Genomic DNA, 17,046 nt, shown 5'->3' with positions numbered 1-17,046 from the left:
TTTCCACAACCCCACACCTCAGCTATCTGACTCTCTCCCTCAGTTCTTCTGGGCATCAGGTGTTATCACCTCCTCTCACAGGCCTCTCCAGACCACATGATCTAAAACAGTGCCCCAGCCTGTCATCTCCAACTTCTATACCCTATTCTATCTTTCTCCCCCAGACTTTCTTTTCCCTGATAGTGTCCTCTTTTGTAGACATGCATCTTCACCAGTCTGGAAGGTCCATAAGAGCAGGCCCCTGAGCTGTCATCTTTCCACTCTTGAATGGTGCCCGACCCAGCGATGAGGTACTTGGGAAGTCATCTGTTCAGTGCATGGATGCTAAAACCAAGCTTTTACTGCCATGACCTGCCTGGGAAGGCCTCCTTCCAGTCTCTGCGCATGCCAAACTCCCCGCAACTTTCCAAGCCTCCACGCAGGCTGAAGCAGCCTCCAGGGAGCCTCCCCTGCCAGCACACAGACTAACATCTGAGCTCCTTCAAGACCTTATTGCTTCTAGATTCTCAGATGAGTGCTTCAGCTCCCAGGCTGCACAGGGATGGCTCCACCCACTGCTGTGTACCATGTGCAGCCCTAGCAATTGGATGGGAGGGAGGGAAGAAAGAAGGGCAAATCCCTATATTGGGAGTGGGGGCTGGGGACAGGATTAGCTGCAGCGTCTCAAATCCAGCTGGTCCCAGAAATGTTGGGCTGGAAATTGTCACACTCAACTCTGGTCCCTCCCATAACTCTTCCCTGCTGGGTGAACTCATTCCTGGAGAGCAGCCCCTTTCCCTCCATACCACAGTGTCCTAGGAAAGAAAGCGGGGCCGGGGATAAGCCCTGAAAGGGACAACCCTTCTGCCTGTACTCCCCCATCCTGCCCTTCTGCTGGGTGACATTAATTATAGATAGTTGGTACTGCTCAGAATTCCAAATGTTCGAACCACTTCACCCCCTCCCCATGGAAGTAGTTTGCATGGGGAAAAAGAATCATAGCAAAGAGCCAAGGAGAGGCAGGAGGGAGACTGGTCTCTGCAAGTCCCTGCAAGGGGAGACAGGCCTGCAGAAGGCAGGGGAAGTGGGGCAGCTGGGCTGGGGTGCCAGGGCTGCTGGTGAGTGGCTTAGGGCTTGGATCCAGCTCTGCCTGGCCTTATTGTGTGACCTTGGACTCAGCATTCTCTTCTCTGGGTCTCAGAGCTCTTCCCACCCAACACTAGGCCCTGTGAATTAAATACCACCATGAACACTCTCAGGCTGTCACAGTACAGCATGCTAGCGAAGTGCCAACTGTCCCTGACTTAGGCCCCTTTTCAGACGGCAGGCCAGTCACATTGGAAACTGGGAACAATCCCTTGATCCCTTTTCTTTAAGGCACTGATAAACTAGGATTCAGGGTGACTCCAACAGTAAGATACCCAATCTTTCACACGACAAGAAACCATCAGTGTCTGCCATAAAATGGGCGTGCAATGAACAGTAGCCACAGCTATTTCAAATGCCAAAGTCTCATGAATTCAGCATCTACAATTCTCAGAGACAAGACACTTCCTGTTTCTGGGCTATAGATGGTACAAGTGTCAGGGGCAGAAAAAGTAAACCCTGTAAGATTACCCTGAAGCCTTGGTGCACAGGGCGGTCGTGGACAACATAATGGCAACTCTGGACCCAACTGGAGAAAAACCAAAGGCCTAGAATAGGAGAAACACACTCAGTGACGCATTGGCTGAGCCGCCCCCATTCACGGTACACAGAGAGCAGACTCTCCCTGCTCCATCCCCTTTGACAGGCTGCAGAATGAGCCCCTCCTACAGAGCCTCAAAAATCAGACTGCCCAATTCCCCAATGCAAAGATGAGACAACCAAGTCCTAAAGATGACTGTCCAGGTCCAGACAGAGTCAGAGGCTAAGCAGTGTCAGGACTCTTGTGACTCCCTGCCTCCTCACGGTGTGGGGAGAGGGCTGACTTAGGAGCAGCCTGAGTGTGAGGGACCCTGAGTGTGGGGTTCCCTGAGATCACAGTTATCTCCTTTGAGCACTTTACACTGGTTTATGCTCCACAGGCAGAACATGACAATTCCTCTCTCATCCCCTCTTTATTCTAGAGACCAAGCCACACCACCTGTGTGACAGGGATCATGACTGCAGTCCCAAGCCTGAGACAAGGGAACACTGTCTGCTCAAGAGAAGACAGCAGCAAGTGGGGAGAGGACAGCTGTTCCCCATCTTTGTGAAGTCAGAGGAAAGGGATAGTAAGTAAAAATTTACGGTAGCAGATGGAAGAACTTCCAGGCTTAATGAGGGGATGGGGAATGAGGCATGGCAAATGTTTCTGAGCCTAATAAAGTTCACTAGGTGACGCTGAAACCTGTACTTAGGAGCAGTCGGAGAGGAGGAAGCCTGGTCACTGAGAAGCAGCTGAGGCAGCAGAGCCTGTTCAGGCCTCTTGTGCTCGCAGGAAGGGAATGGACACACTACTACCCACCTACAGAGCCTTCTGGGCAGAGTCCATTATCTCAATTTTACAGAAAGGGAAAGCAATCCACATAACAGGGATGGGACAGGTCCTGGGGATCTCCAGTGCAGCTGGCTCTTCTAATTACAGACTCACCCTTCTCTCTCCTAAGGGGAAGCTAAGAAGTCAGAAAGTCTCTTTCAGGGACAGGAGAGGCTTCGGTGTGAGAGGACTGCTCCATAACATAGCTCCCAGGAGGGGCGGGGCCATCGGAGAATGTGAAGGGGGCGGAAGCCAGACCCGTGAAACTCTTCCTCTTTGGCCTCAGTGCCTGCTCCCCAGACTCCCTAATTTCTTGGTTGCCCAACTCCCACAGGAAAGCATTACCTGGAAAAGGAAGCTGGGGGTCCCATCCCCCATGCTCCAAGCACAGAACTGGGACTGGTGCTCAGGCTCCCCTAACAGGGTCTCAGAAGAAAAGCCAGGTCCAAATGTCCCCTCTGCCCACTCCCCGTCCCCTCAGCCACATGCATAAGAAAGAGCAGAGCTGGGACAGAGGAAGCAGAAAGGAGGGGAGAGAAACAGAGACAGGGAGTTAGAGGGGCCCTTAAGAGCTCTGAGAAGCCAAGTGACCAAATTAGTCTAGGGTGTAGGGTTTCCCAGCTTCTGAAGTCAGCAACACAGTGAGAGCTGAGGCAGGCCACAGTTGACATAATCCCAGGCCAACCCTGAGCTCAGCTTGCAGCCCAGAGCTGCAAATCTAATTGCAACACTCCCATGCCAGGGTAGGTGTTGCCTGGAGCCAATCTGAACCCATAGCTAAAACCTAGGCGTAGCTGAGACAAGATAAGAGAAGTGAGGGCTTTGTGGAGAGTGGGAATGAGACCCTGAGGTCTCAATGGGGAAGAAGTAGGAAGGTGAACAGATGCAGGCCAGCGGATGAAGACCCTGACTCACCCCGGCAGGCCTCTGAGGGGTCCCAAATTCACAAAACAGACTCTCCCACCTCTGCACAATAGCACCTGGGTGAAAGCTGCTTTGTCTACATTCCCTCAGATTCAGTTTTACAGATGGGGAAGGTTAAGTCACAAGGAAGGCCAATGTCAGAAAACTAGAACAAGACCCGAGACCCTCTGCTGCTTCATAAAGTAAGGCCACTGCCTCTCTAATCTCTGTTCCAAGCCCTGGAACAGACTCTAAGAGCAGATTAAATGTGACCTGTGATGAGATCAGCAAAGCATTGGCTGAATGTCATCACCCTGAGAAACATTCCAAGGATCTCTGCAGCCACCACCAGAACACCTTGGGGCAGGCAGATCCTTCGACACTAGCAGCACCCTCTTCAGTACCCAGATTAACAGGAGCCCTGTACCATTAAGGCTGTTCCAGGATAGGTAAGCACCTTTGAGCCTGGACATCTGTCCACTGAGTAGACACAAAAGCTGCTGTCAGGCTGGTGCCCATGGCTCTCTTGTATCCACCTCCAAATCTCTCCAAAAGACTTACCACTTGTGGCTTGCTACAGCACTTGTTGGCTGGGACAGGCTCATCTGGAGCCCTGGCAGCCCCAAGGGGCTTGGTTTCAGCACAGGGCGGTGCAGAGGGAGGCAAGGGTAAGTCCACAGGATCCGGGGCAGGAACGTCACCGGAGTGAAGGGTCAGCATGTACTTCTTTGTGGCATCTTCAAGTGATGGTGTCTGCAGGGCGGGAAGAGCTCTAACAGCGAAGCCCACAGGCTCTGGCACAGCCACAAGGGGCCCCACAGAAGTCGCAGGCTCAGGCACCACAATAGGCGTGAAGGTAGCGGGCACACTGGCATGGCGAACATGTTTGGAGGAAGACCGGACCTGTGTCAGGCTACCATTATGGTCCTGGTTGTCCTCCGCTCTCCGGAGCTCCTGGTGACTGCTCCGGACTGGGCGCTTCTTGGAACCTCGGCGGGTGAGCCGAGGGGAGAGAACATTGGCCAGTTTGGGGTCAAAATGGACCAAGTCATTGTGGGCAGTGGAGGAGGCAGGTGGGGCAGGTAGGGCCCTCTCTGATTGTGCCCTGCCCCTGGCAGGGCCAGGGTCTTCTGGCTCCACCCAATGCTCTACAAGGATAGGTTCACTGCTGGATGGAGGCAGCATGGTTTCCACTTCTCGAATGGGCTCCCCTCCTGGGCCCTCAAATTCAGGACCAGTCAACTCTCCACGGCGACTAGGGTCACTCAGAGATTTCTTCTTAGGGGTCTTGCCAGCAATTCTGTCTTCTCCCATACGCCCCAAGGCACCAGGTTCCTGAACAATACTCTGAATGACTTCCTGGTAGTCTTTGTTCTCTTCACTAACCACAGACCAGTCACTGAGGCCACTGGTCAGGCCCTCATCTATAGTTGGGGTCGTTGGAAGCCCTGTCTTAGAGCTGAGTGAGCCCAGAAGGTTGCTGTCCACAGAGAATCCAGAGGGCTCCTCAGAGGTGGCAGCCCGGTGACGCTGTGGAATAGGGTCACTCAAGGATCTGTAGGCCTCGCCTGCCTCCCCGTTGCTTAGATCAGTTCCACTAGGGCCCGAGGGTGGGAGTTTGCGTCTCCTGCGGAGGGCACCTGGTGTTGGAGGGGTCTCAGGAGACACAAGAGCCCTCCCACCCAGGCTGTCTTCTGTCCCAGCTCCACAGTTTGTCTGAGTTGAGGTTGAGGAAAGAGGTCGCCATACCCCAGCAGGATCTAGGCTGCAAAAGGTAGCACGAAGAGGTTCGGGGTCTGCCCCAATGCCCTCATCTGTCAGGCTGGACTCAGGGCCAGAGAGCTCCTCCTGAGACCGCTGCCCTTGGGTCATGTCACCCACCCAGTCAGGGCTTCTAGGACTGACGTAGCTTCCATCATCCTGCTGTGCACCCATGCGCTGTATCTTCTCAAAAACCTGACGGGCCTCCTGCACATACTGATCCTGGACTACGAGTGTCAATGGGTCCTCCTCTGCCCCAGAGCCTGCCAGTAGGAGCTCTGAGGAGCTGGGCTTCAAGGCACCAGTGCGGATCAGTCTTCCGGCCATGGGCTTCTCTGAGCAGCTGAATGACTTTGCCCTGCGCAGGGTAGCTGTCAGGTCCTTGAGGGTGGGTCGAGTGGTAGGTGATGCTGGACTTTGGGATGGCAAGGACTCAAGTTGCTCCACTGGCCTACCCACTGATGGAGAGTCTCTGCTGTCTAGGGGGCTATTCACAGGACTGCCACTGGGCTTTCGAACCCTTAGCTCTGAAAGGTCTGAACGCAGAAAACTCAGCAGTGTCAGGGTCTCGGAGGCGATATCTGGATTCGATAGTGACTTGCGCTGTCGGTTCTTATCTAGCTCCAATCCTCCATCTCTCGGTGGCCTGGTGGTGCCTACAGGTCCCTTAGTGCGGGACCTAGTCTGGGGACGCAGAAGGAGCCCTTCTCCGGTTCCAAAACTCGGGGAGCGGTACACTCCCCAGCTCACAGAACTGCGGCTAGACCATAGCTCATCATCCTTGAGGGTCTCAGTACTAGAATAGCGACTACTACCTCGGGAGCCACCCGGGCTGGCCAGGTACGCAGGAAAGCTCACCTTAGCCACACGGAAAGGTGCTCCCCCAGTGTCAGACATAGGCCTTAAGCTCTCTTGGGGACCTGGGACGTAGTGCTGCGTGCCAGTACCCCACTCCCGGAGTGCCTCTTCCATAGGGGTTCTTGGAGACCTCGGAGGTTCGAGGCTCTTGACACCCCCTGCTGACCCTAAACCGCCCGAATTTAGCTCGCCACTGTCCTGGCTACAGCCATGAACCAACAGAGAGCTTCCAGGCCTGAACCCTCTCCCTCTCCAGCGACGGCCATCCTCACCGTCTGCGTCTTCGTCACTGCCCGAAGAGTGGCCGCCGAGGTAAGCTGGACTCTGAGGCCCAAGTTGTGGCTGCGGTCTCTCCTCTTCCTCCTCGCTGGAACTAGCACCCCGGCTGCGGCTGACAGGATAGGAGGAGGTAATGGAGGAGGAGGAGGAGGAGGTCCGGGCCCCGGCCTGCGGTTGGGAGAAGCTATGCCAAGAATGTAAACCATCCGCCGGACGCTGTGCTCGCTCCTGTTGCGGCTGCTGTCGACGTCGCCACCCCTCGATCCCCGGCCCCAACAGCGGCATCGTCGAATGCAGGCCAGCCAGAGGGAAGCACGTACGAGGAGGTGGCGTCGGAGGCTGCCGGGGCTCTCGAACTGGGGGCTCCCACGAAGCTCCGTCGGGGCTGATCGTCCCCAGGGCCTCAGAGTCCACACTTGGTCGCCTGGAGCTCGGGCCGCCAAAGAGTTTGCGCATCTCGGTGACGCTGGGCCAGGCCCCACGGTCAGTGCTTTCAGCGGCTTCTTCTGTCGTGCCGGGGTAGCAACCCTCGTCCCGAGCACCAGCGGAATCGTCGTCCAAACGCACCGCGTCGAAGCGCCGGGACAGCTGGCGCACCGATGGCGAGAGGCTGCGGAGCGGGCGCGGCTGCGCGGGGGCGGCCGGGGGCCCCGACGCCAGCTTGGACACGCGCCGGGAGGGCTGGCCCGGGACTGCTGCAGCTGGCCGGCACGAAGCTCGGCGCCGTAACCCAGGGGTGTCTGCGTCCTCTTCTTCCCTCGGTCCCGGTCCGCCGCTCCAGCGCTCCAGCAGTTTGAACGAGACGCTGCGATAAAGTGGGGGCCGAGGTGACCCGTCCGCCATGGTGGTGGCAGTCACTCTGGGGGGGGCTGGCCTCGGGGCCCCGCGGCCACCCCCCCCTTGCAGCCCTGCTCCGAGGGTGCGCAGGGGCCGCGGTCCGAGAGCCGGCGTGCGGCGGCTGGATAGGAGGGTGCGGAGAACTAAGCAGAGGTTTATCAGTCGAGGATCAAGTTTCTGCGGCTGCGGACAGCAGCGGCTTCATCCTGGGCGGCCCCTCTCGCCCCAGCGGCGACCCCAGGCCCAGCCCTTGCCTCTGAGGGAGCAGACAGGGGCATCGCGGCCCGGCCGGCGAGGGGCCAAGGCTTGCTTCCTGCTCACAAAGTCCGCCTGCAAAGCCCGGCGGCGGGCCTGCCTCTCCCCCCCCCCACCACCACCTCCCCAAGCTCCCGCTCCAGCTCCCTCTCCCTCCCCCCTAGACTGCTCGCTCTCTGCCCCCTTTTGTTGCAAATAAACTTTGAGGCAGAGGAAAGGGGGCGGGGGGCGGGGCCTGGAGCCTAAAAGAGGGGGTGGTCTCCGGGAGCGCGCGCGGCTGGGAACACTGTGGGGGAAGGGAATCGGGGAGGAGCCGAAGGAGAAACGAGATGTTTGAACATTTGTAGATCTAAACGACCCTCTAGAGGATTCCATCGGGAAAGCTGCAGGCTGATCCTCCCCGGGGACTCGTTCGGATACACGGGAGCTCAGAGAGTGCACAACTCCGCAGAACGCAGCACCGCGGTTCAGCCTCTTTCACGGGGAACCTCTGCCGGAGGGGCTCCAACATGGCAACCCAAGATGCACAGACTCTAGTACACACCGATACTCAGGTACACGCAGAAACTCTTTTGGCCGGAAAAGAGGTGGGACCCAGGGTGACGTGGGCGGGGCAGGCCCTCCCGAGAGCTCGAGGCGCCCCACCTTGCTCAGACCACGCCCCTCACCCATCCTTCAGCGGCGAATCCGGCTGCACCACGCCCATGTTCCGCCCCGCGCTCAAACGCTCCACCTATATACCACCTCCTTGTGGCCTGTCCATCTCTGACAATCCCTTAACCCACCCAATGCTATTCTAGAATTCCCACCTCTCAGAACTATTGCACCGCAACTTCCCCCCCTCCGTTTTCCTAGCTGCCACGCCCCGCACCTTCCCTTTAAATCCTGGCAGCGCTTGTCTCTACATCCCTTCCCCCTTCTCCCTGAGGTCTGAGTACGGGGCTTTTGCGCCCTCTGCGGGCCGGATTCTCCGCTCTTTTCGAGGTCTGTAGAGATAAAACCTCATCCAGAGTTAGGAAGGTTTGTTTCACTTGCTTTCAGGCGTTCCCCGCCCCCTTACTTTGCCAAGCACTCTGCCCTTTCTGCACAAAAGGAGTTGGACGGGAACGCCCTCAACCACCAAACCTATACTCCTACCTGCGGCTGCTCCACCCTCCACCCTCCAGACCAGGAAGGTGTAGGTCTCTACTGCTGCAACAATGTTCTACCCTAGAGCTCCCCTCCCACCTCTGCTGCAGTCTGGCAAGTCTAAAATTGTTTTGGTTACTGGGGCGTCAACTTCTTCCCACCCTCTTCTGCTTCTGTTAGGTCTCTCTTTGCACAGACGGTTTAAATGTAGGACTCTACATCTAAATGAGTGAGAATATATGGACTGCCTAGGACGTACGGATAATATTTTATATATTTTATTTAATTCTCAAGCTACCCTTCTTGAGGATAAATGCTATTGAAGAAGTAACAATGGCCACTGCAGAAGTCGGAGGGAAAGGGTAGCTCAAATGTGTGGCTCAGATTCAGACTTTAAGAACTACTATCGTCACAGTCCTTCAGACAGCTTTCCCTGGCTTCAGATCTTGATAAAGAAGGAGGGTCTGTCCCCAGCAGCTCTGCCTCTCTGCCAGTGAGCTGTAGGCAGAACTCAGCGTCCTTGGAAACAGAGGACAAACTCCTTCAGCTCTATTATGTGTAAGGCCCTATTCCTCCCACGCTCACCTCATAAGCAGTTAAGGTCAATGGTGCAGGCTTTACCCAACCAACCCCAAGTCTGTATCCAGCGCAGCCAGACACTCAGCAGCAGAACTGAATGTGGAGAGCAAGATGGGGAGAGAGTAGAATGCTGGCTGCAGAATAAGGGAGGGCAGCTTTTAGCAGGACCTTTAGCACTTGCTGCTCACACAGTCTCAGGGTAAGAAGCTATTTATCTTTCTTCTGGACCACCCATTTGTGTGTAGGAAGTCTCCAGGTGTGGAGACCACCCTTCTGAGTTGAGATCAGCCTTCTCCTGCCATTCCCTTACCCAATTTTATCTCAGTTCTGCCTCAAAGGGTATAAGTGGTAAATCTTGCCCTCACCATTGGCAAATTAGTGGGCAAGGAAGAGATCTCTGCCAGGTCTGTGCCCCTCTGCTCTGCCTTGCTTGGTGATAATGAATAAACCTCCATGCTTCTCCGGGCCTCAACTGCCTTGTCTGAAAACAAACAAGTTTAGGTGTGTGGAGTCACTGTGCCCCTCCATAATGATAGTTCCTACGGCGTGATGTGTTCTTTTCTTTTATTGTATGGGATCAGACCTGGGCCTTTGGGAATGCTTGGTAGTCACTCTCTGGCCCAGCAGCAGTCCTGTCTCCAGAGTGTGTGCTTTCCCAGGCCCTCCACACTGGGAAATCTTGCCCGTGTGACCCTTCTGAGACAGGTCTTCATCCCATGAATGGGCAAGCTGATGGAGAGGAATGGAGACTCAAGCCACAGGCCTTGCCACCTTTATTTGGCTAGAGTACGCTAGCCTGGCCTCTGGCCCCACTTGTGAGGACAGAGAATATTTAAGGCTGTTGGCTAGGCAGAGTGGCATCTCACTCCGGCCTCTTTTTATTTTGCTTTATGTGTATGGGAGTTTTTGCCTGCCTGTATGTGTCTCGGGTTCCTTGGAGCTGGAGTTGCGGAGACTTGTAAGATGCCATGTGGGTCTCTGTGAGCCGAGGCTTCTCATGTGTGAAGAATGAATGAGCACCATGGCTAGTCGCTCGCTCCGCTGGTAACCCTTGGAGGTCAGAGCTGTAGAAGTCCTTGGGAAAAATCAGTGTGGAAAGACTGAATGGTCAAGGTCATGTGCAGGATGGACCTTGGAAAGGAGCTACCTGAAGGGGAGAGCTGGCTTCTGACTCCTTTCCAAAGCCAAACGATCTCTTGGACACTAACTGTACTCCCATATTAGACCTAGAGTGGATAGGATTTATTAGTTAGCATCTCTTATTCAGTTTACATTCTTGTAAGTTGCTTGGTTGACTCTTAGCAAAAAACAAAACAGCCAGGGTCTTTATAGTAACTTTGTCTCATTCCTGTGTCCCACCACTGAGGGACAGTCTTGGACCATCTAAGATCCGTGCTAATCAGCATTCATAGTCTCTGTCTCTGTCTCTGTCTCTGTCTCTCTCTCTCTCTCTGAATGTATGAATGTGTTGCTAGGATTGGACCCTGAACCTCAGTCATACTAGATAAGTTCTATACCACTGAACTATATCCCCGGCACATGTCTTCTCCCCCTTTTTGAGACAGGGTTCTCGTAAGTTACTCAAGCTGACTCCGAACTCATTCTGTAACCTAGTCAGGTCTTGATCTCAATCCTTTGGCCTCAGCCCCTCAAGTAACTAGGGTTATAGACTTCTGTAACTGCCTTAGGTTTTTGAAATGTGTGTGGGGTCCGTGGGTAAAGGCACTTGTTGCCAAGCCTGACCTTCTGAGTTTGATCCCTAGGATAAAACATGTTAGAAGAAGACCAACTCCTGAAAGTTGTCTTCTAACCATCACACGCAAAATAAAATAAAATATGATTTTAAGAATTGAAAAAATGCAAAGAAACAAAGTGTCATAGTCCAGGCTTGCCTCCAACTAACTATGTATTCTGAGCTGGCATATACTGTGAACCATTGTGCCTGCTTTAGTTCTTTATAACTTCATAGAAAGAATCTGGTCAGCCGGGCAGGTGATGGTGCATGCCTTTAATCCCAGCACTTGGGAGGCAGAGGCAGGTGGATCTCTGAGTTTGAGACCAGCCTGGTCTACAAGAGCTAGTTCCAGGACAGGCTCCAAAGCCACAGAGAAACCCTGTCTCCAAAAACAAAAACAAAAAAAAAAGAAAGAAAGAAAGAAAGAAAGAACCTGGTCTACAGAGAGTTTAGAGAAACTTCTTGTTCCTTAAGAGTCTACTGCTAAGCTTTAAGTGTTGCATGTTGCTATAATTAATTCTAGATGCATAAGCTATTCTAGTATATTGATACATTCTCTTAATGGATATTCATATATTTGCAGTATCAATGAACTCCCGCATAACTCTGAGTTCATGGACAAAGGTGCTTGTGACAGAAGTGTTCAGCATTAAGAGGCACTGTGAAAGCCAGGATGAATAGCCCTGCGTGGTTTTGGGTAATCTGGGTTTTCTGTTATATGACATGTATGTACTTCCCCACACTGGGGCTGATCCTTCCAGGTCGCCAGCCTCCTGGGTGTTTCCAGCCCGCAGCTCTTCCTTCCCTTCAGGTTCCAGCCTATGTCTTGAACCCTATCCCATTTAAATCACTGTTTTGCCTTTATCTGTGGGGTGATGAAATCTGACTAAAGAGTTCATTTTGACTGGGGGGTGGGGCATGGCCTAAAAACAAAAGCAAAATAACAAAACCCACAAAATTACATTTATTTATCTCTCTTATGCAAAAGTTTTGGCAAATGAATGGGAACACGAGCCTCCCCCAGCTTCTCACTCCTTCTAAGAAGTGGGTCCCAGGAATCAAAACCTTGACTTCATGTTCATGATCATGCCCCAGCCTTCCCCTTCCCCTTGTAAACAAGAAGGGCTGGGGGAAAGGCCTTTATTGAATTTTGCAGTGTTAGGGATTGAACCCGCGCTATTGAACTATAGCCCCAACTCTTGATTGTCTGAGACAGGGTTCCCCCATGTATCAGGCTGGCCTGGAGCTTTTTATCCTCCAGCCGTAACATCCTGAGTTCTGGGATAACAAGCATGAACTGACCGGCCTCTGAAATATAGGTGTCTTAGCTTTGTGGTTGATGTAGAACTTCTTTAGGGCCGGACCCAGGCCTGTTGAACCAAGTTTTACTTCTCTGAATAATTTGGACTTGTGGGGGAAGCTTCTGGCACCATGGCCCCCATGGCAAATACACAGCTGCCAGTGCCTCAGGGCTTGCCCTGGGGCCTCAGACTCTGCCTCTGCCACTTGACTGTGAGCTTCTGTAGGAGCTCATGTGGCTGCCGCCGGAACTTCTGCTGTGTGAAGTAAAAGAGGACAGGGTCCAGTACACTGTTGGCACTGGCAAAGGGCCGAGTGCCTTTGTAGGCAGCTGCAAATGTCTCCAGTACAGGGCAAGAGACACCGGGTGTCGACCGCACTGCCAAGTAAGCTGTCTTGGTGATGTGGAAAGGAAGGAAACTGATGGCGAAGACAGCCGCCACCACCACAGCCATACGGGCTGCCTTGCTGCGCCGCTCTTGGGCCACAAGTCCTACTGGGCCATCCTGGCGGCACAGGCGGCGGGCCATGCAACAGTAGCAGGCCAGTAAGGCTGTGAAGGGCAGCAAGAAGCCGATGACCGTGAGAGCCATGCCATAGGGCAGGTAGCGGGTGGACAGGATGGGTGGGCTCAGGTCATAGCAGACAGTGCGGTTGCGTTGGATGCCTGTGGCAGCAAAGACTGCTGTGGGCAGGCACTGAGCTGTCACAGCCAACCACACAGCTCCACATACCACCCAGGCAGCACGGCGACCTCCACGCTTGTGCCAGGAGGCCAGGGGGTGGCAGATACCCAGGTAGCGCTGGAAGCTAATGCAGGTGAGGAACAGGATGCTACCATGTAGGTTGGCATAGAAGAGAAAACGCACGAGGCGACAGGCCAGGTCTCCGAAGGGCCAATGGTCCCCTCTGGCGTAGTTATAGATAAGCAGGGGCAGTGAGCAGGCATACAGCAGATCTGCCAGTGCCAGGTTCAGGGTGTACACAGCTGAACGCGTCAGGGTCTGACGGGATGCGCAGAGCTGAGCGATGACACAGATGTTCAGTGGCAGGCCGACCACCAGCACCACTGAGTATACCGGGGGTAGCAGCAGTTGCTTGAAATCCTCACGGTAGACACACGTAGTGGGCGGCAAGCCTGGTGCCTGGATGGTGCCATTATCCCGCTCCATTACTGCCCAACTGCTTTTCCTATGCTTGGAGAATCTGGGGAAGGAAAACACACGTCTCAGTGGCGTGCTCACTAGCCCACTTGGCACTATGCCTTGAAATATCTGAACAAATAAGTCCTTAAGTTTGTCACCTCTTAAGGCTCATTGCCCCATAAAGATCCATACAGAACTGCTATGGAAATGTGTATTCCAATAAAGCTCAAGCTTGAGAGAAATCAAAGTCATTTCGTTTCTCTAGTATTTCATTTCTGCTCAGTGTTCCTAGTGAACTTCTTTATCTCTCACAACCCTAGTCAATTGTCTCTTCTGTGGGGCGGGGGCGGGGGCGGGATCGGTGGGTTTGAGTTCAAATCACAGCTGTGACCTTGGAGTGAGGATTTACCTCCTCACTCTCCCTATTGGAGGAATAAGAATGTTGTCGTTAAGTTAGAAGACTTCTGATATCTCTGGGGGTAGGACTGTGGTAGTGGTATGTACCTGTCTCATGCAGATGGAAGCCCTCTATGAGGAAGTACCAGGTTTGGTGTTTCTCCACGTCTTCAAGGCAGGTTGGGTCCAGGGCAGAGAGCTCGGGTGGCTCTTAGTTTACCACTGTGGACAGTGCACACACTGAGAGCCCACTGAGGAAAACGCCACCTTCAGAACCCATGTTCTGTCAGTCACAGCTCATCTGGAAAACAGGAGAGGTAACTCAGGTGATCCTGGAAACTTCCTTCCAGTCGACTTTAGTGGGTGGGAGTGGGGTTGTGTGGATGAGTGTGGGGCAGAGGCTAGAGCAGCTCGGGTCGTTCACTGCTGCTCTAGTACCCAAGCCAGGAGGCTCACGCTGTCTGTAACTCCAGCTTCAAAGGAGCCAATACCTGTGGTATATTTGCACACACATGAATGAACATACACAGGCATACATGCATATGGTTCAGCAGTTAAGAGCACTGACTGCTCTTCTAGAGGATCCAGGTTCAACTCCTGACATCCACATTACATCTCATAACTGTCTGTAACTCCAGTTCCATGGGCTCCGACACCCTCACAAAGACATACAAGCAGGCAAGACACACAAAAGGCATAAAAAGGAAAAAAGCAGAGGTGGTCCCTGGTGGCCAGAGGGAAACTCCAGTTCTCAGGGGGAAACCAATCAGGAATCACACTGACCAAGCTTTACAGAGATGAAAACTAGATGTAAATGTTAAACAAACAAACAAACAGCTTTCCCAGAAGAATGTTTATCCTGGCTGGGGACGGTGTTCATCTGTATGTAGTGACATTTCAACTGTATTTTAATAAATAAATACTACCTGAAGATCTGAGAGTAAAACATTCCCACTGGTCAGCCTTACAGGCCAGGTTATAGTAACACACCTCCAATCTCAGTAGCCATAATGACACACACCTTTAATCCCTGTAGCCACACTAGTTGCCATAGAAACTGGGCAGTGCATGCCTTTAATCCCAATGGTGCACACCTTTAATCCTAGCACTAGAGAGGATTATAAAACGGGAGGAAACAACTCTCAGACGCAGTCTCCTTCTGAGATTCTTGGAGGAAGGATCGCCGTTTCAGACTGAAGTCGAGGTAAGAGCCAATAGTTGGCTGTTTTGCTTTTCAGATCTTCAGGTTTGAACCCCAATTTCCAACCCTGAGTTTTTATTAATCATGCTTCATTTGGTGCCCAACATTTTAGGGCACAAATTTACTTAGAAGCCATTTGCCTGAGGCTTTCTAGCCATGAGCCCAAGCCAGAGTTGGGATTGGAATTTTAGCTCTAGGAATTGGAACCCAAACCTAGCTACCTTGGTTTAAGAGAAAAACTAGTGTTTCCAACTCCCATCCTCCCCAGCTTGGCTTCCATGTAAAGATGGAAAATACACAGAGAATCTGGATACTGTATATTACTGTGTTGTCTTTGAATTGATTGACTGCTGAGGAAGGAGCAACAGCTGTTAAAAGACATTTGATTATTAATGCTGCTGGATTAATCCAACCTACATATTTTGAAAATGCCTGACTTCAAAATTTAAGTCAATAGATATGTTACTTTGAAGAAGAGATTTTGCTTTTGTTTCCACAGGAAGTGAGAGGCTGTGGATTCATTCTGGGTTAAGAAAAATAAAGTCTGATCAAGGAAGACCCCATGAAAAATCTCCAGTAGGAACAGATGGCCCAGATGACCCAATGTTTCACAGTACGTTTGTTGCAGTTTCCTGTGTCTCTCCCTTAGGGAGGCTGGTGGCTCTCTGACCACACTGCCAGAGAGAGTTTTGGCCTCACATGGATGAAACTATAGTGGCCTCTTGTTTCTCCAGCCTTGGGAGAGACTGGTTCTTCTAAGACTTCATCCTCTGGGAAGGAGCAAGAGCTGCAGAAGAGGGGCCTCTGAATAGACCTCAGGCACCATCTGCTCCCTGATGGCACTCCACTCTGTCTCTGAGGACTAAGAGCTGAGTGTTCTCACTCCTGCAGGGAGTGAAGAGAGGGAGGGATCCTTTGACCCCAACTGTGAGCAGTAAGATAGTTTAGACCTAGACTATCTCAAATCACAGCTTCTTTCCAGGCTCCAGCTATGCTGCCTGCAGTAGGAACCCTTCAAGAGGTTCCTCTGCTCTCGAGGAAACACCTACTTTGTACAGTCCTCTGGCTTTGTCCGACGATCCCCAAGTCCTCTCCACACTCCTCTCATTCCTGCTCTTCCTCATTCATCACACTGTTCCCAACCCTGCGCGGCCACTGCAACAGACCTAGCACCACCACTGGCCTGTTCATCTGTGCTGATCTTTTCACAATGTGCTCCTAGTCCACCTATGAAGCTCACGGGCCCGTCTCATCTCGGCCCTCCTTTTGAGTTCCCAGCTGAGCAGAACCCACCCAGCTGGCCAAGGTGTCCAGCCACATCTGTCCCACCCAGCACTGGCCCATTTGCTCACAACACAGACTCACAAGCAGCATCCCATCACCATCTTGTGTCTATGGTACCAATGTGCTGGGGCAAAGGATACTCAGACATGGGCTGCCCCGGCTCCTGTCCTCAGCCACGCTGTAGCATCTCTGGCATCACTTTGGACAGCTTTCTCTGCTTCCTGACCCTGCTGGCTCTGACTGAAGTAGGTCTTGGTGTGTGTGTGTGGGGGGCACCTCCCTGTCACTCCCACACCTTAGCCTGGCAGAAACAGCCTGGAGGGGCGCAGAGCTGAATAAAAGGCATCTGTCCCAGAACTCTGTCTAACCATGGGAGGAGGGCACAAAGGGACAGAAAGAGGGATAGGGGATGAGCAGACCCAGCCTCACAGACCCAGGAGGTGTCTTTTACCCAGCTCTCCCTCAGTGTTCTCATCTGTTAAATGGACAGATGGGTTATGACAGTTCCCAGTCCTTCCCTTAGCTGTAACACCTGAGCCACCAGGAATCCATTCACTTCTCTGATCCTGTATCCTGTACCCATCCTCCATTTTCCATCCATTTGGTAGGTCATCTACTAACATTCCTGTCTGCACCTCTCTCAAGATGGCAATCTACTGGTAAGGTCCATCCTTACCCAGCTACTTCTCATGCTTCCCTTCCCACATGCCCTTTTACCACAAGCCTTTATTAAGCACCTACTGTATGTCATCAACTCCTCCCACATATCCCTATTAACAGTCACAGTACAAAAACCCAGGCGCATGAGAGTGGGTGTGGAGATGGGCACAGAAATGAGGCTTTGGGGCTGCTGGAACAATGGGAGGATGAGAAATGGCTCCTTACTGTTCTTCGGGGATGGTGGCCT

The 17,046-nt window shown here is 52.8% G+C and overlaps 2 protein-coding genes across 2 annotated transcripts in view; both read right to left on the bottom strand.

The window, feature by feature from the left end:
- Arhgef17 (Rho guanine nucleotide exchange factor 17) overlaps positions 1 to 7,123 on the bottom strand; it is a 57,618-nt gene extending 50,495 nt beyond the window's left edge. The window contains exon 1 of the mRNA XM_085692797.2: positions 3,944 to 7,123. Coding sequence (XP_085548923.2) covers positions 3,944 to 7,123 — 3,180 coding nt within the window. The remainder of the gene's footprint in view (positions 1 to 3,943) is intronic.
- A 4,632-nt stretch (positions 7,124 to 11,755) lies between these two features.
- P2ry6 (pyrimidinergic receptor P2Y6) lies at positions 11,756 to 13,285 on the bottom strand. The gene has a single exon (XM_048429477.3). The coding sequence runs from the start codon at positions 13,283 to 13,285 to the stop codon at positions 12,281 to 12,283; it is 1,005 nt and encodes a 334-aa protein (XP_048285434.1). The 3' UTR covers positions 11,756 to 12,280.
- Positions 13,286 to 17,046: the final 3,761 nt, after the last annotated feature.

Source organism: Myodes glareolus, chromosome 7, assembly GCF_982192425.1.
Source record: "Myodes glareolus chromosome 7, mMyoGla1.1, whole genome shotgun sequence".
Lineage (NCBI taxonomy): Eukaryota > Metazoa > Chordata > Mammalia > Rodentia > Cricetidae > Myodes > Myodes glareolus.
This window is presented reverse-complemented; position numbering and strand designations above follow the sequence as displayed.